Source organism: Aulonocara sp. 'chitande type north' Nkhata Bay, linkage group LG20 (genome assembly GCF_057382095.1).
Source record: "Aulonocara sp. 'chitande type north' Nkhata Bay isolate Kocher_YH1m ecotype deep benthic linkage group LG20, A_spYH_male_GT1.1, whole genome shotgun sequence".
Classification (NCBI taxonomy): Eukaryota; Metazoa; Chordata; class Actinopteri; order Cichliformes; family Cichlidae; genus Aulonocara; species Aulonocara sp. 'chitande type north' Nkhata Bay.
This window is the reverse complement of record NC_141363.1, coordinates 7,865,552-7,883,999: the sequence shown is the minus strand read 5'-3', so window position 1 is coordinate 7,883,999 and position 18,448 is coordinate 7,865,552. Positions and strand designations below refer to the sequence as shown.

General features: G+C 39.5%; 5 protein-coding genes across 5 annotated transcripts; 3 read left to right on the top strand and 2 right to left on the bottom strand.

The window, feature by feature from the left end:
* Nucleotides 1-392: 392 nt before the first annotated feature.
* LOC147305099 (uncharacterized) lies at nt 393-2,257 on the top strand. The gene has a single exon (XM_086278149.1). The coding sequence runs from the start codon at nt 470-472 to the stop codon at nt 2,255-2,257; it is 1,788 nt and encodes a 595-aa protein (XP_086134275.1). The 5' UTR covers nt 393-469.
* A 2,544-nt stretch (nt 2,258-4,801) lies between these two features.
* LOC147305098 (uncharacterized) lies at nt 4,802-5,692 on the bottom strand. The gene is made up of 2 exons (XM_086279029.1): nt 5,516-5,692; nt 4,802-5,395 (listed from the first exon to the last, which is right to left on the bottom strand). Exons 1-2 carry the CDS (start codon nt 5,690-5,692, stop codon nt 4,802-4,804), a joined length of 771 nt encoding a protein of 256 aa, XP_086135155.1.
* Nucleotides 5,693-7,038: 1,346 nt separating this feature from the next.
* On the top strand, nt 7,039-9,401 carry LOC147305097 (uncharacterized). The gene has a single exon (XM_086277532.1). The coding sequence runs from the start codon at nt 7,039-7,041 to the stop codon at nt 9,313-9,315; it is 2,277 nt and encodes a 758-aa protein (XP_086133658.1). The 3' UTR covers nt 9,316-9,401.
* Nucleotides 9,402-11,836: 2,435 nt separating this feature from the next.
* Nucleotides 11,837-12,727, bottom strand: LOC147305096 (uncharacterized). The gene is made up of 2 exons (XM_086279030.1): nt 12,551-12,727; nt 11,837-12,430 (listed from the first exon to the last, which is right to left on the bottom strand). The coding sequence occupies exons 1-2, from the start codon at nt 12,725-12,727 to the stop codon at nt 11,837-11,839; spliced, it is 771 nt and encodes a 256-aa protein (XP_086135156.1).
* A 1,346-nt stretch (nt 12,728-14,073) lies between these two features.
* On the top strand, nt 14,074-16,350 carry LOC147305095 (uncharacterized). The gene has a single exon (XM_086277558.1). The coding sequence runs from the start codon at nt 14,074-14,076 to the stop codon at nt 16,348-16,350; it is 2,277 nt and encodes a 758-aa protein (XP_086133684.1).
* The last annotated feature ends 2,098 nt before the right edge of the window (nt 16,351-18,448 follow it).

The following is an 18,448-nucleotide window of genomic DNA, read 5'->3' as shown; positions in this document are numbered from 1 at the left end:
AGTAGCGATGAGCCCCGATGAACGGATCCGGGGGCGGATGGGCTCGTACATAAATGGATCGATCGGGGCGGGATACGGTGGGAAACGACAGATACCTTAAACTTGAAGACAGCCCAAGTAGAAGGATCGCTAAAGTCTGCTAAAAAAAGAAATCGCAATGCAAGTTGAACAAACTTGCAAAGACACAATATCAAATTGAACCCATTCTGGTACAAAATGACATCATAATAGACTGTCCTTTGAATGTCACGACGTTCGGCGATAACGTCACTTGAACTCCTTTGAAGACAGTTCTGGGGGCGGAGTCAGATCCTATAAATATCCCTCGAGTACATACCTTGAACCCATAGATCGCTATAGTTCTGAACTAACAGTTTCCACTTGCGAACACTTTGTCTCATTGAGTAGATCATTTTTCAAACACAGAATAACACGTCGTATAAACTAAACTAAATACATTCATTTCAAAATGAGCTCCCTAAGCTACTTTGATATGCAGATGCTCAGAAATGAGATAGAAAATTACAAACAAGCTAAAAAACTTCAGCTTGAGGAAATCCAAGAAAAGAATTGTAGGATTTCAAGTCTTGAGGCATCTTTGAAAGAAGAGCAGGGACTGGTTGCGAAGATGAAAGAGGAGTCCAAAGAAATGCAGGTGCTCAGATATGAGATAGAAAATTACAAACAAGCTGAAAAACTTCAGCTTGAGGAAATCGATGAAAAGAATTGTAAGATTTCAAGTCTTGAGGCATCTTTGAAAGAAGAGCAGGAACTGGTTGCGAAGATGAAAGAGGAGTCCAAAGAAATGCAGGTGCTCAGATATGAGATAGAAAATTACAAACAAGCTGAAAAACTTCAGCTTGAGGAAATCGATGAAAAGAATTGTAAGATTTCAAGTCTTGAGGCATCTTTGAAAGAAGAACAGGAACTGGTTGCGAAGATGACAGAGGAATCCAAAGATGAAAAGATGGAAAAAATGGAAAATGTTTTGCTGGAAACCAAATCCCAGCTAAGGTCCGCAGAGTCACAGAATGTAGATCTCACAAACAAATATGAGGCAAAAATTCGGGCTCTTCATAAGGCAATCAAACACCTTGAAAATAAGTGTGCCACTGAAAAAACGATGCGGGACAAGAAAGAAAAGGAGGTGGAATCTCTGGTTGTCCTTAAAATCAAAAATGAGCAGGAAAAACAAGAACTCAAGATGAAGCTAAGCAAGACGACTGAGGAAAAAAATGAAACACTTAAAGAACTGCAGAAACAAAATGAGCAGCTTCAGACTGAGATTCAGAACAATGAGAAGTACATTCATCATAATGACTTCCTTGAAAGAAGGATAGACGAGCTTCTTACACTACCTGGGGAGGTGTACTGCCGTCAACAGAAAGTTAAAAGTGTGGAAGAAGAAAAAGAGAAACTACAGGCTGAACTTAAAAAGTGTCAAAGACAAAATGAGGAGTATAAAGCGGGAAAGCGCTGGGCAATAGATGAGAAAAACCAACTGACAAAGAAAAATGATGAACTGAAAGTACGTCTTAGGGAGAAGGAATGTAACAACATAACGTTGAGGAAAGAGTTAAAAGCTAAAGTCCTGGAATCTGAAAGTCAGATAAAGGAGCTGGCAAGGCAACGTTTTACTATCGACCGTCTGGAAAACTGCCTTGAGGTTAAAACTAAGCAAATAATTATATTTGAAAATGAGACGCAGGAGTCTGGGAAGAAAATTTCATCCCAAGAAAATAACATAGCCCGTCTGAAAACTGCTCAACAGCTGAGGGGACTTTATGACACACTCGGCCACACTGTGCAAGTCGAGAAAAAAGCCTCCCCAGAGCAGCAAAGAAAGGATGGGGATGAACAAATAGCCCGGAAAAAGGTGAGATTTGACCTGAGTAATGTGGAATACTTTCCATCCAAAGGCGACAATGAGCTGAAAGAACAACAGAAAGAAATTAGAGACCTTAAGGGTAAAAAGGGTAACAAGCTTACCACATATGACAGTAAGCTAAAAGCAGTGCATGGCCTGCTACCTCCTATTTCCACTAGGGCCCGGTCTAAAACTGTAGACAACTCAAAGAAGCAGTCTGAGTCTAGGAGCTCACTCAACCTCAAGTCCACTGTTACTCCCAAGGCAGAAGAAGAAATGTTTCATCCCCATTCACCTGAACTTACTTCCCAGTCAACTCTACGTAGAGTATACAATCCTGGTGCAAAACTACTCAAGCGCCGGCTTTCAGCCAAACCCAACCACATCTAAAAAATCCTCCTACCAGTTCTCACACTGACTCCAAAGAAATAATCAGCTTTTAAGCTGGTTAAAAAATATCTATTTCTTTGTTTCCAAAGTCAAAATAAATCACAAAGAGACAATATCAGAAAAAAATTTAATACCCGCCCATCCTGAGGGTATATTACATCCGTAACCCAGGAGAGGCTGTATTTGCTATAACATCATAAATGTAAGACAATAAGGACATCTCTGCATGTGTGAGGAAGTGACATGCATTTCATCTATGTCGCTTCATCACCCCCAACCGGTCGAGGTAGATGGCCGCTTCTCACTGAGCCTGGTTCTACTGAAGGTTTCTTCCTACTAAAAGGGAGTTTTTCCTTCCCACTGTCGCCAAGTGCTTGCTCATAGGGGATCTTCGGATTGTTGGGTTTTCTCTGCGTTATTGTAGGGATGTTACCTTGCAATATTATAATATTGCGAGGTAACATCCCTACAATCTCTGCGTTATTGTAGGGATGTTACCTTGCAATATTATATTATATAATATAATAAAGGTTTAAAATTAGCACAAATAAAATTGATGTGAACTGAATTTTTCTTTTGATGTGTACAAGTGGTTGTATTTGAGTACTTTTGATCTGCTTTTATTCACTACTACGCACACACTGGCTTCAAAAATACAAAGTGATGGCAGTCCCCATGAAAAGGGAATTTTGGCTTCATTTTTGTACAGTGGCAGGAAGTGGAGTGAGGTTATTAAAATAGGCTGTTCTCAGCTATTTTTAAAGCTACATTTTAGTTAGTTTTTAGTTAGCGAACCTTTAGTTACTGTGGCCAAATACATATTTCATTTTTTAAAGTAAACACATTCTCAGTCACTCGCAGTCAGACATTGAGCAAAAGCACATGTTCGGTAGCTAATCCTTGTATTTACCCTGACTAACAAAATATCTCTGCTGAAGTCACTGAGATGGTTTATATGAGAAACAGAAATGTTACTGGCCTGATCAGTCACTAGGCAATGTTGCCGTTACTATACCTTTAGGAGTTACACAGTCAGAGCAACATGCTGGACTCTTCTTTAGCTCCTCTGCAGAGCCCATTATTAAATATGTGCAAACAGCAGCATGTTTCTGGCTCCCTCCACACATGGTCAAGGTCAGGTTTATTGATCGAGCACATTTCCAACAGCCCATGCTGCACAACTTGCTTTACAAACTAGAATGCAACTAAAACAAGTAAAATGCACTACAATGACGCAATAAAATATAAATGAATAATAACACTAAAATAAAATAGAATGCATTTAAATTACTTATTGGCAGCTGATTTGACGCAGTTTCAACTGAAGATGAATCAATGAGAGGATTAAAAAAAATGTTCTCACAGTTTTCTTCAGTCGCAAACTGTCTTTAATATCAGACATATTCCAATATTCCAGTTTCTAGCAGATATCTCAGTTTCTTGATAACACAGCTGATACATACTCCAATGTTTAATGCAAGCAAAAACTTTTTGAATGCTTCTCAGAGGAGATCACAGCACTCATAACACTGGTTTTAATTTTCAACACATTATCGGTCTTTACTGCAGTAAAATCAGGTAGCTGTCATTCAATGCCAACATCAGCCTACCTGACAAAGCCAAACTAAATGAAGCTTTTCCATCAACTTCCATCAGACATTATAGTTTATCCAAGCAAAATGTTTTCTTTTTAAAAATCTATGGTTTTGAGGAAAACAACAGCATCTATGAAAGTACATGAATTATTGATTAGGCTATTTGAAAATGGTGAAAGACAAGTCTGATAAAAAGCTGAAAAGATGCTGACACTGTTGTATTTCACGTTAGAATGAATGAAACAAAACTGTAATGCCTGAAAGAAATGTACAGTGGATTTCTCATTTGACTATAAAATATAAATGACTTTTGGGGTGGAGGGACTGAATAGCCAAATTCAATATAAAGATCTACTGTTCCATCGCGTTTGGCAGCAAATATCTCATTTATCAGTGCATAGTGGAAATAAATAAGCATTCAACCTCTGATTTGACATTTTATTACTGTCTTAACAAAAGTTGCAGTCAGAAAACATGAAATTCTGCAAAAGAACGATACAAGCTGAACTCATTTTGGTTTGAAGTGAATCAGATGCCATTCATTCACCGACTCCATTTCTAATTTGCCATTTCCCAATCCAGTAGAGAGCTCTGACTTGAATCATGTGTGGAAGGGACAAAGTACAACTCTGAGCAGCACCGTACAGCACGCAGAGACAGTGTGCATCTCTATCGCTGCTGCAGGTATGAAGCTGTGAGGATCATTGACCAGAATGCGTCCTTTTAACAAACTGATGAAACCAGCTGTAACACAGGACTTGTTGTTTTGTTTTTTTAATGCAGACCAGCAAATGCGTTCTAGGAAGAAAGAGTCAGCTGATTCATTTGCTACAATATAAGAGGTATTAGCAGTTCACCCTCCTTCTTAGCGTATGGCACAGTTTTTAAAAGTAGAGGCAGAGTTTCTGTTTAATGCTGTGAAACCTCTGCCACACTCAGCTGTTATCCATCAGTGTTTAGCAGCCCGACTGGGCTTTTTAACAGTCTTCACTTTTACAGAGTTTTTGTATAGTAGCAGTCTCTCTGTGGTGTGAGGTGGCAAGCGGTTCCTTTTTGCTTTCACAATGCACGCAGCCATCGGACTGAAACGGTCAAAACCTCCAGATGTGGCGGGCACCGCCAGCAGCTTCTTGGCGAGGCCTTGGAGCTTCGGGAATCGAGAAGCACATTTCCAGTACTGAAGAGTAGAGTTGCTTTCCCACAGCGGTTCAGACAGGTACACGTCGAACTCTGACATCTTTAGAGTCTTTGCAGGCGGCTGAAGGAAGTTGAAGATGGACTTCCTCTTGAGGTCGTTTTCACTGATTTCAGGACAGTTGTTGTCTGAGCTGCCAGCACAAGTGTCCATCACGCCATCTGTCTGGCTTTCTTCTTTCACATCGTGCTCCAGCCCACTGCCTGTCTGATCTTTCTCTGCCTCAACAGTAGGAAATGTTGAGGCTTCCATGTTTTCTAATGTGGACTCAACAATGCTGCGAGCCTCAGATTTTGACGGAGGTGTTAGGAAATCATTCTGTTCATCCTGGTTGTCATCAGAAAACGGCTGCAAAAAAAATGGTTGTTTTAAATGTACACACATTTTTTTCCTATATCTACTCAACACGCATATTCAATTAAATATAAATCTACAGAAGTCCGCTATGCTTCTGGCCTAATTTGGTACCTGCAGTTTGATCCTAGGATCCAGCACAGCAGCTAGTATCATGTCCTTCTGGTGAATCACTGGCTGGAAGTGTGTGTAGAGGCCTGTGCGCAGGGCCTTGCAGAAGTGGGTGTAGTTGGTGACACAATTCTCCAAGGTTTTATCAAGTCCAATGAGGGACGGTATGATGAGAGACATAGTCACACCATTTCCCTGCAGGACCTACGATAGATAAGACACAAACATGGCATCCACAGTGAAGACATCGTGGACAGCGGAGAATCTCCCGGTGGTGGAGCAGACTGGGACAGAGTTCCACTGATGAAAAAGAGAGTCACGATGGATATTATAAGAATTAAATAAAAAAAGATTCAGACCAAAAGATTTGTGATCTACACAATCCAAGCTGATCAACGATAAGCTCAGTATTTTCATTTAATATATTTTTCATCTGCTTGAATGTTTCCTGCTTCACACAGTGCTCAACCTGCTAGATTTTTGTTTGTTATTCATTTATTTTAAATGTCTAATCTTATCTTTGAATCAAACATTCATACATATATACACTGTGTTCATTATAATAACATACATATATACTGTCAGACACCACTCTGACATTCCATTCATGCTCAGCTGAATATTAAAATGGACAAATATGTGTCATCTCTGCATACGCTATGATCATTATAGAATGACATGAAATATTAAAACTGAGCTTAATCTTCAACATAAGCAGTAGTCATATAAATTCATATACTCTTAAGCACAAATGGTGAAAGTTTTTCTGCAGAATAAGTAGCCTATTAGTTGTATCTGTATTGCGGTGTTCTGATAGTATGGCTTCTTATACTGAAGAAATGGATCTAAATAAATAACTAAATAAATCCTCCAGCACTCGTTATTGTCACCTATTGCTAATGTTTTGACGCTGCCAACCTCTCATACGCTGTAAGAATTTAATTCAACTGTTTATCACAGAAAAAGTGTGACTTGTAGGACACGTAACACTAGCGGGCATAATGTTAGCTTAATAGTCAGCTCAACAGCTGTTGTTAGCTCCGGACAAGTGACTACAACAGTAGCGATGAGCCCCGATGAACGGAACCGGGGGCGGATGGGCTCGTACATAAATGGATCGATCGGGGCGGGATACGGTGGGAAACGACAGATACCTTAAACTTGAAGACAGCCCAAGTAGAAGGATCGCTAAAGTCTGCTAAAAAAAGAAATCGCAATGCAAGTTGAACAAACTTGCAAAGACACAATATCAAATTGAACCCATTCTGGTACAAAATGACATCATAATAGACTGTCCTTTGAATGTCACGACGTTCGGCGATAACGTCACTTGAACTCCTTTGAAGACAGTTCTGGGGGCGGAGTCAGAGCCTATAAATATCCCTCGAGTACATACCTTGAACCCATAGATCGCTATAGTTCTGAACTAACAGTTTCCACTTGCGAACACTGTCTCATTGAGTAGATCATTTTTCAAACACAGAATAACACGTCGTATAAACTAAACTAAATACATTCATTTCAAAATGAGCTCCCTAAGCTACTTTGATATGCAGATGCTCAGAAATGAGATAGAAAATTACAAACAAGCTGAAAAACTTCAGCTTGAGGAAATCCAAGAAAAGAATTGTAGGATTTCAAGTCTTGAGGCATCTTTGAAAGAAGAGCAGGGACTGGTTGCAAAGATGAAAGAGGAGTCCAAAGAAATGCAGGTGCTCAGAAATGAGATAGAAAAGTACAAACAAGCTGAAAAGCTTCAGTTGGAGGAAATCGATGAAAAGAATTGTAAGATTTCAAGTCTTGAGGCATCTTTGAAAGAAGAGCAGGAACTGGTTGCGAAGATGAAAGAGGAGTCCAAAGAAATGCAGGTGCTCAGATATGAGATAGAAAATTACAAACAAGCTGAAAAACTTCAGCTTGAGGAAATCGATGAAAAGAATTCTAAGATTTCAAGTCTTGAGGCATCTTTGAAAGAAGAACAGGAACTGGTTGCGAAGATGACAGAGGAATCCAAAGATGAAAAGATGGAAAAAATGGAAAATGTTTTGCTGGAAACCAAATCCCAGCTAAGGTCCGCAGAGTCACAGAATGTAGATCTCACAAACAAATATGAGGCAAAAATTCGGGCTCTTCATAAGGCAATCAAACACCTTGAAAATAAGTGTGCCACTGAAAAAACGATGCGGGACAAGAAAGAAAAGGAGGTGGAATCTCTGGTTGTCCTTAAAATCAAAAATGAGCAGGAAAAACAAGAACTCAAGATGAAGCTAAGCAAGACGACTGAGGAAAAAAATGAAACACTTAAAGAACTGCAGAAACAAAATGAGCAGCTTCAGACTGAGATTCAGAACAATGAGAAGTACATTCATCGTAATGACTTCCTTGAAAGAAGGATAGACGAGCTTCTTACACTACCTGGGGAGGTGTACTGCCGTCAACAGAAAGTTAAAAGTGTGGAAGAAGAAAAAGAGAAACTACAGGCTGAACTTAAAAAGTGTCAAAGACAAAATGAGGAGTATAAAGCGGGAAAGCGCTGGGCAATAGACGAGAAAAACCAACTGACAAAGAAAAATGATGAACTGAAAGTACGTCTTAGGGAGAAGGAATGTAACAACATAACGTTGAGGAAAGAGTTAAAAGCTAAAGTCCTGGAATCTGAAAGTCAGATAAAGGAGCTGGCAAGGCAACGTTTTACTATCGACCGTCTGGAAAACTGCCTTGAGGTTAAAACTAAGCAAATAATTATATTTGAAAATGAGACGCAGGAGTCTGGGAAGAAAATTTCATCCCAAGAAAATAACATAGCCCGTCTGAAAACTGCTCTTAGCAAAGCAGAAAACGATCTGGAACTGGAGATAAAGAGACGTGAAAATCTTAGGTCTGATAAAGTGCTCCTTTCTGAGACAAAGTTCTGCATTGAGAACGAACTCTATACAGCTAGAGACACTATAAAGACACTTCAGAATAAAATCAAAGAAAAGGCTCAAGAACTCCAAGAGACAAACGTAGACCTTGCCAATGCTAAGACCAGCTATAATGCTGTAAAGACTGAGCTGGACATTATCAAACTGCAGCAGGCAGAACAAAAGAAAGAACACGAGAAACAGCTTAGCTCTGCAAATGACAACCTCTTCACAGTGAAGTCAAAGTTGACGCAAACTGTGGAGGACAAAGAAGAGGTTGAGAAAGCTCTGACAAAGTCCAAACACACAGTATTTAAGCTTGAGCAAGTAATAGAAGAACTGGAAACTGACATTGGCATTCAACGACAAAAGAATGCAGTACAGAAAAAAGAAAATGACGATCTGCTGCAACAGCTGAAGGGACTTTATGACACGCTCGGCCGCACTGTGCAAGTCGAGAAAAAAGCCTCCCCAGAGCAGCAAAGAAAGGATGGGGATGAACAAATAGCCCGGAAAAAGGTGAGATTTGACCTGAGTAATGCGGAATACTTTCCATCCAAAGGCGACAATGAGCTGAAAGAACAACAGAAAGAAATTAGAGACCTTAAGGGTAAAAAGGGTAACAAGCTTACCACATATGACAGTAAGCTAAAAGCAGTGCATGGCCTGCTACCTCCTATTTCCACTAGGGCCCGGTCTAAAACTGTAGACAACTCAAAGAAGCAGTCTGAGTCTAGGAGCTCACTCAACCTCAAGTCCACTGTTACTCCCAAGGCAGAAGAAGAAATGTTTCATCCCCATTCACCTGAACTTACTTCCCAGTCAACTCTACGTAGAGTATACAATCCTGGTGCAAAACTACTCAAGCGCCGGCCTTCAGCCAAACCCAACCACATCTAAAAAATCCTCCTACCAGTTCTCACACTGACCCCAAAGAAATAATCAGCTTTTAAGCTGGTTAAAAAATATCTATTTCTTTGTTTCCAAAGTCAAAATAAATCACAAAGAGACAATATCAGAAAAAAATTTAATACCCGCCCATCCTGAGGGTATATTACATCCGTAACCCAGGAGAGGCTGTATTTGCTATAACATCATAAATGTAAGACAATAAGGACATCTCTGCATGTGTGAGGAAGTGACATGCATTTCATCTATGTCGCTTCATCACCCCCAACCGGTCGAGGTAGATGGCCGCCCCTCACTGAGCCTGGTTCTACTGAAGGTTTCTTCCTATTAAAAGGGAGTTTTTCCTTCCCACTGTCGCCAAGTGCTTGCTCATAGGGGATCTTCGGATTGTTGGGTTTTCTCTGCATTATTGTAGGGATGTTAACTTGCAATATTATATAATATTGCAAGTTAACATCCCTACAATCTCTGCGTTATTGTAGGGATGTTACCCTAAAGTTTTAAAATTGGCACAAATAAAATTGATGTGAACTGAATTTTTCTTTTGATGTGTACAAGTGGTTGTATTTGAGTACTTTTGATCTGCTTTTATTCACTACTACGCACACACTGGCTTCAAAAATACAAAGTGATGGCAGTCCCCATGAAAAGGGAATTTTGGCTTCATTTTTGTACAGTGGCAGGAAGTGGAGTGAGGTTATTAAAATAGGCTGTTCTCAGCTATTTTTAAAGCTACATTTTAGTTAGTTTTTAGTTAGCGAACCTTTAGTTACTGTGGCCAAATACATATTTCATTTTTTAAAGTAAACACATTCTCAGTCACTTGCAGTCAGACATTGAGCAAAAGCACATGTTCGGTAGCTAATCCTTGTATTTACCCTGACTAACAAAATATCTCTGCTGAAGTCACTGAGATGGTTTATATGAGAAACAGAAATGTTACTGGCCTGATCAGTCACTAGGCAATGTTGCCGTTACTGTACCTTTAGGAGTTACACAGTCAGAGCAACATGCTGGACTCTTCTTTAGCTCCTCTGCAGAGCCCATTATTAAATATGTGCAAACAGCAGCATGTTTCTGGCTCCCTCCACACATGGTCAAGGTCAGGTTTATTGATCGAGCACATTTCCAACAGCCCATGCTGCACAACTTGCTTTACAAACTAGAATGCAACTAAAACAAGTAAAATGCACTACAATGACGCAATAAAATATAAATGAATAATAACACTAAAATAAAATAGAATGCATTTAAATTACTTATTGGCAGCTGATTTGACGCAGTTTCAACTGAAGATGAATCAATGAGAGGATTAAAAAAAATGTTCTCACAGTTTTCTTCAGTCGCAAACTGTCTTTAATATCAGACATATTCCAATATTCCAGTTTCTAGCAGATATCTCAGTTTCTTGATAACACAGCTGATACATACTCCAATGTTTAATGCAAGCAAAAACTTTTTGAATGCTTCTCAGAGGAGATCACAGCACTCATAACACTGGTTTTAATTTTCAACACATTATCGGTCTTTACCGCAGTAAAATCAGGTAGCTGTCATTCAATGCCAACATCAGCCTACCTGACAAAGCCAAACTAAATGAAGCTTTTCCATCAACTTCCATCAGACATTATAGTTTATCCAAGCAAAATGTTTTCTTTTTAAAAATCTATGGTTTTGAGGAAAACAACAGCATCTATGAAAGTACATGAATTATTGATTAGGCTATTTGAAAATGGTGAAAGACAAGTCTGATAAAAAGCTGAAAAGATGCTGACACTGTTGTATTTCACGTTAGAATGAATGAAACAAAACTGTAATGCCTGAAAGAAATGTACAGTGGATTTCTCATTTGACTATAAAATATAAATGACTTTTGGGGTGGAGGGACTGAATAGCCAAATTCAATATAAAGATCTACTGTTCCATCACGTTTGGCAGCAAATATCTCATTTATCAGTGCATAGTGGAAATAAATAAGCATTCAACCTCTGATTTGACATTTTATTACTGTCTTAACAAAAGTTGCAGTCAGAAAACATGAAATTCTGCAAAAGAACGATACAAGCTGAACTCATTTTGGTTTGAAGTGAATCAGATGCCATTCATTCACCGACTCCATTTCTAATTTGCCATTTCCCAATCCAGTAGAGAGCTCTGACTTGAATCATGTGTGGAAGGGACAAAGTACAACTCTGAGCAGCACCGTACAGCACGCAGAGACAGTGTGCATCTCTATCGCTGCTGCAGGTATGAAGCTGTGAGGATCATTGACCAGAATGCGTCCTTTTAACAAACTGATGAAACCAGCTGTAACACAGGACTTGTTGTTTTGTTTTTTTAATGCAGACCAGCAAATGCGTTCTAGGAAGAAAGAGTCAGCTGATTCATTTGCTACAATATAAGAGGTATTAGCAGTTCACCCTCCTTCTTAGCGTATGGCACAGTTTTTAAAAGTAGAGGCAGAGTTTCTGTTTAATGCTGTGCAAGCTCTGCCACACTCAGCTGTTATCCATCAGTGTTTAGCAGCCCGACTGGGCTTTTTAACAGTCTTCACTTTTACAGAGTTTTTGTATAGTAGCAGTCTCTCTGTGGTGTGAGGTGGCAAGCGGTTCCTTTTTGCTTTCACAATGCACGCAGCCATCGGACTGAAACGGTCAAAACCTCCAGATGTGGCGGGCACCGCCAGCAGCTTCTTGGCGAGGCCTTGGAGCTTCGGGAATCGAGAAGCACATTTCCAGTACTGAAGAGTAGAGTTGCTTTCCCACAGCGGTTCAGACAGGTACACGTCGAACTCTGACATCTTTAGAGTCTTTGCAGGCGGCTGAAGGAAGTTGAAGATGGACTTCCTCTTGAGGTCGTTTTCACTGATTTCAGGACAGTTGTTGTCTGAGCTGCCAGCACAAGTGTCCATCACGCCATCTGTCTGGCTTTCTTCTTTCACATCGTGCTCCAGCCCACTGCCTGTCTGATCTTTCTCTGCCTCAACAGTAGGAAATGTTGAGGCTTCCATGTTTTCTAATGTGGACTCAACAATGCTGCGAGCCTCAGATTTTGACGGAGGTGTTAGGAAATCATTCTGTTCATCCTGGTTGTCATCAGAAAACGGCTGCAAAAAAAATGGTTGTTTTAAATGTACACACATTTTTTTCCTATATCTACTCAACACGCATATTCAATTAAATATAAATCTACAGAAGTCCGCTATGCTTCTGGCCTAATTTGGTACCTGCAGTTTGATCCTAGGATCCAGCACAGCAGCTAGTATCATGTCCTTCTGGTGAATCACTGGCTGGAAGTGTGTGTAGAGGCCTGTGCGCAGGGCCTTGCAGAAGTGGGTGTAGTTGGTGACACAATTCTCCAAGGTTTTATCAAGTCCAATGAGGGACGGTATGATGAGAGACATAGTCACACCATTTCCCTGCAGGACCTACGATAGATAAGACACAAACATGGCATCCACAGTGAAGACATCGTGGACAGCGGAGAATCTCCCGGTGGTGGAGCAGACTGGGACAGAGTTCCACTGATGAAAAAGAGAGTCACGATGGATATTATAAGAATTAAATAAAAAAAGATTCAGACCAAAAGATTTGTGATCTACACAATCCAAGCTGATCAACGATAAGCTCAGTATTTTCATTTAATATATTTTTCATCTGCTTGAATGTTTCCTGCTTCACACAGTGCTCAACCTGCTAGATTTTTGTTTGTTATTCATTTATTTTAAATGTCTAATCTTATCTTTGAATCAAACATTCATACATATATACACTGTGTTCATTATAATAACATACATATATACTGTCAGACACCACTCTGACATTCCATTCATGCTCAGCTGAATATTAAAATGGACAAATATGTGTCATCTCTGCATACGCTATGATCATTATAGAATGACATGAAATATTAAAACTGAGCTTAATCTTCAACATAAGCAGTAGTCATATAAATTCATATACTCTTAAGCACAAATGGTGAAAGTTTTTCTGCAGAATAAGTAGCCTATTAGTTGTATCTGTATTGCGGTGTTCTGATAGTATGGCTTCTTATACTGAAGAAATGGATCTAAATAAATAACTAAATAAATCCTCCAGCACTCGTTATTGTCACCTATTGCTAATGTTTTGACGCTGCCAACCTCTCATACACTGTAAGAATTTAATTCAACTGTTTATCACAGAAAAAGTGTGACTTGTAGGACACGTAACACTAGCGGGCATAATGTTAGCTTAATAGTCAGCTCAACAGCTGTTGTTAGCTCCGGACAAGTGACTACAACAGTAGCGATGAGCCCCGATGAACGGATCCGGGGGCGGATGGGCTCGTACATAAATGGATCGATCGGGGCGGGATACGGTGGGAAACGACAGATACCTTAAACTTGAAGACAGCCCAAGTAGAAGGATCGCTAAAGTCTGCTAAAAAAAGAAATCGCAATGCAAGTTGAACAAACTTGCAAAGACACAATATCAAATTGAACCCATTCTGGTACAAAATGACATCATAATAGACTGTCCTTTGAATGTCACGACGTTCGGCGATAACGTCACTTGAACTCCTTTGAAGACAGTTCTGGGGGCGGAGTCAGAGCCTATAAATATCCCTCGAGTACATACCTTGAACCCATAGATCGCTATAGTTCTGAACTAACAGTTTCCACTTGCGAACACTGTCTCATTGAGTAGATCATTTTTCAAACACAGAATAACACGTCGTATAAACTAAACTAAATACATTCATTTCAAAATGAGCTCCCTAAGCTACTTTGATATGCAGATGCTCAGAAATGAGATAGAAAATTACAAACAAGCTGAAAAACTTCAGCTTGAGGAAATCCAAGAAAAGAATTGTAGGATTTCAAGTCTTGAGGCATCTTTGAAAGAAGAGCAGGGACTGGTTGCAAAGATGAAAGAGGAGTCCAAAGAAATGCAGGTGCTCAGAAATGAGATAGAAAAGTACAAACAAGCTGAAAAGCTTCAGTTGGAGGAAATCGATGAAAAGAATTGTAAGATTTCAAGTCTTGAGGCATCTTTGAAAGAAGAGCAGGAACTGGTTGCGAAGATGAAAGAGGAGTCCAAAGAAATGCAGGTGCTCAGATATGAGATAGAAAATTACAAACAAGCTGAAAAACTTCAGCTTGAGGAAATCGATGAAAAGAATTCTAAGATTTCAAGTCTTGAGGCATCTTTGAAAGAAGAACAGGAACTGGTTGCGAAGATGACAGAGGAATCCAAAGATGAAAAGATGGAAAAAATGGAAAATGTTTTGCTGGAAACCAAATCCCAGCTAAGGTCCGCAGAGTCACAGAATGTAGATCTCACAAACAAATATGAGGCAAAAATTCGGGCTCTTCATAAGGCAATCAAACACCTTGAAAATAAGTGTGCCACTGAAAAAACGATGCGGGACAAGAAAGAAAAGGAGGTGGAATCTCTGGTTGTCCTTAAAATCAAAAATGAGCAGGAAAAACAAGAACTCAAGATGAAGCTAAGCAAGACGACTGAGGAAAAAAATGAAACACTTAAAGAACTGCAGAAACAAAATGAGCAGCTTCAGACTGAGATTCAGAACAATGAGAAGTACATTCATCGTAATGACTTCCTTGAAAGAAGGATAGACGAGCTTCTTACACTACCTGGGGAGGTGTACTGCCGTCAACAGAAAGTTAAAAGTGTGGAAGAAGAAAAAGAGAAACTACAGGCTGAACTTAAAAAGTGTCAAAGACAAAATGAGGAGTATAAAGCGGGAAAGCGCTGGGCAATAGATGAGAAAAACCAACTGACAAAGAAAAATGATGAACTGAAAGTACGTCTTAGGGAGAAGGAATGTAACAACATAACGTTGAGGAAAGAGTTAAAAGCTAAAGTCCTGGAATCTGAAAGTCAGATAAAGGAGCTGGCAAGGCAACGTTTTACTATCGACCGTCTGGAAAACTGCCTTGAGGTTAAAACTAAGCAAATAATTATATTTGAAAATGAGACGCAGGAGTCTGGGAAGAAAATTTCATCCCAAGAAAATAACATAGCCCGTCTGAAAACTGCTCTTAGCAAAGCAGAAAACGATCTGGAACTGGAGATAAAGAGACGTGAAAATCTTAGGTCTGATAAAGTGCTCCTTTCTGAGACAAAGTTCTGCATTGAGAACGAACTCTATACAGCTAGAGACACTATAAAGACACTTCAGAATAAAATCAAAGAAAAGGCTCAAGAACTCCAAGAGACAAACGTAGACCTTGCCAATGCTAAGACCAGCTATAATGCTGTAAAGACTGAGCTGGACATTATCAAACTGCAGCAGGCAGAACAAAAGAAAGAACACGAGAAACAGCTTAGCTCTGCAAATGACAACCTCTTCACAGTGAAGTCAAAGTTGACGCAAACTGTGGAGGACAAAGAAGAGGTTGAGAAAGCTCTGACAAAGTCCAAACACACAGTATTTAAGCTTGAGCAAGTAATAGAAGAACTGGAAACTGACATTGGCATTCAACGACAAAAGAATGCAGTACAGAAAAAAGAAAATGACGATCTGCTGCAACAGCTGAAGGGACTTTATGACACGCTCGGCCGCACTGTGCAAGTCGAGAAAAAAGCCTCCCCAGAGCAGCAAAGAAAGGATGGGGATGAACAAATAGCCCGGAAAAAAGTGAGATTTGACCTGAGTAATGTGGAATACTTTCCATCCAAAGGCGACAATGAGCTGAAAGAACAACAGAAAGAAATTAGAGACCTTAAGGGTAAAAAGGGTAACAAGCTTACCACATATGACAGTAAGCTAAAAGCAGTGCATGGCCTGCTACCTCCTATTTCCACTAGGGCCCGGTCTAAAACTGTAGACAACTCAAAGAAGCAGTCTGAGTCTAGGAGCTCACTCAACCTCAAGTCCACTGTTACTCCCAAGGCAGAAGAAGAAATGTTTCATCCCCATTCACCTGAACTTACTTCCCAGTCAACTCTACGTAGAGTATACAATCCTGCTACAAAAATACTCAAGCGCCGGCTTTCAGCCAAACCCAACCACATCTAAAAAATCCTCCTACCAGTTCCCTACAATCTCTGCGTTATTGTAGGGATGTTACCTTGCAATATTATATTATATAATATAATAAAGTTTTAAAATTGGCACAAATAAAATTGATGTGAACTGAATTTTTCTTTTGATGTGTACAAGTGGTTGTATTTGAGTACTTTTGATCTGCTTTTATTCACTACTACGCACACACTGGCTTCAAAAATACAAAGTGATGGCAGTCCCCATGAAAAGGGAATTTTGGCTTCATTTTTGTACAGTGGCAGGAAGTGGAGTGAGGTTATTAAAATAGGCTGTTCTCAGCTATTTTTAAAGCTACATTTTAGTTAGTTTTTAGTTAGCGAACCTTTAGTTACTGTGGCCAAATACATATTTCATTTTTTAAAGTAAACACATTCTCAGTCACTCGCAGTCAGACATTGAGCAAAAGCACATGTTCGGTAGCTAATCCTTGTATTTACCCTGACTAACAAAATATCTCTGCTGAAGTCACTGAGATGGTTTATATGAGAAACAGAAATGTTACTGGCCTGATCAGTCACTAGGCAATGTTGCCGTTACTGTACCTTTAGGAGTTACACAGTCAGAGCAACATGCTGGACTCTTCTTTAGCTCCTCTGCAGAGCCCATTATTAAATATGTGCAAACAGCAGCATGTTTCTGGCTCCCTCCACACATGGTCAAGGTCAGGTTTATTGATCGAGCACATTTCCAACAGCCCATGCTGCACAACTTGCTTTACAAACTAGAATGCAACTAAAACAAGTAAAATGCACTACAATGACGCAATAAAATATAAATGAATAATAACACTAAAATAAAATAGAATGCATTTAAATTACTTATTGGCAGCTGATTTGACGCAGTTTCAAATGAAGATGAATCAATGAGAGGATTAAAAAAAATGTTCTCACAGTTTTCTTCAGTCGCAAACTGTCTTTAATATCAGACATATTCCAATATTCCAGTTTCTAGCAGATATCTCAGTTTCTTGATAACACAGCTGATACATACTCCAATGTTTAATGCAAGCAAAAACTTTTTGAATGCTTCTCAGAGGAGATCACAGCACTCATAACACTGGTTTTAATTTTCAACACATTATCGGTCTTTACCGCAGTAAAATCAGGTAGCTGTCATTCAATGCCAACATCAGCCTACCTGACAAAGCCAAACTAAATGAAGCTTTTCCATCAACTTCCATCAGACATTATAGTTTATCCAAGCAAAATGTTTTCTTTTTAAAAATCTATGGTTTTGAGGAAAACAACAGCATCTATGAAAGTACATGAATTATTGATTAGGCTATTTGAAAATGGTGAAAGACAAGTCTGATAAAAAGCTGAAAAGATGCTGACACTGTTGTATTTCACGTTAGAATGAATGAAACAAAACTGTAATGCCTGAAAGAAATGTACAGTGGATTTCTCATTTGACTATAAAATATAAATGACTTTTGGGGTGGAGGGACTGAATAGCCAAATTCAATATAAAGATCTACTGTTCCATCACGTTTGGCAGCAAATATCTCATTTATCAGTGCATAGTGGAAATAAATAAGCATTCAACCTCTGATTTGACATTTTATTACTGTCTTAACAAAAGTTGCAGTCAGAAAACATGAAATTCTGCAAAAGAACGATACAAGCTGAACTCATTTTGGTTTGAAGTGAATCAGATGCCATTCATTCACCGACTCCATTTCTAATTTGCCATTTCCCAATCCAGTAGAGAGCTCTGACTTGAATCATGTGTGGAAGGGACAAAGTACAACTCTGAGCAGCACCGTACAGCACGCAGAGACAGTGTGCATCTCTATCGCTGCTGCAGGTATGAAGCTGTGAGGATCATTGACCAGAATGCGTCCCTTTAACAAACTGATGAAACCAGCTGTAACACAGGACTTGTTGTTTTGTTTTTTTAATGCAGACCAGCAAATGCGTTCTAGGAAGAAAGAGTCAGCTGATTCATTTGCTACAATATAAGAGGTATTAGCAGTTCACCCTCCTTCTTAGCGTATGGCACAGTTTTTAAAAGTAGAGGCAGAGTTTCTGTTTAATGCTGTGAAACCTCTGCCACACTCAGCTGTTATCCA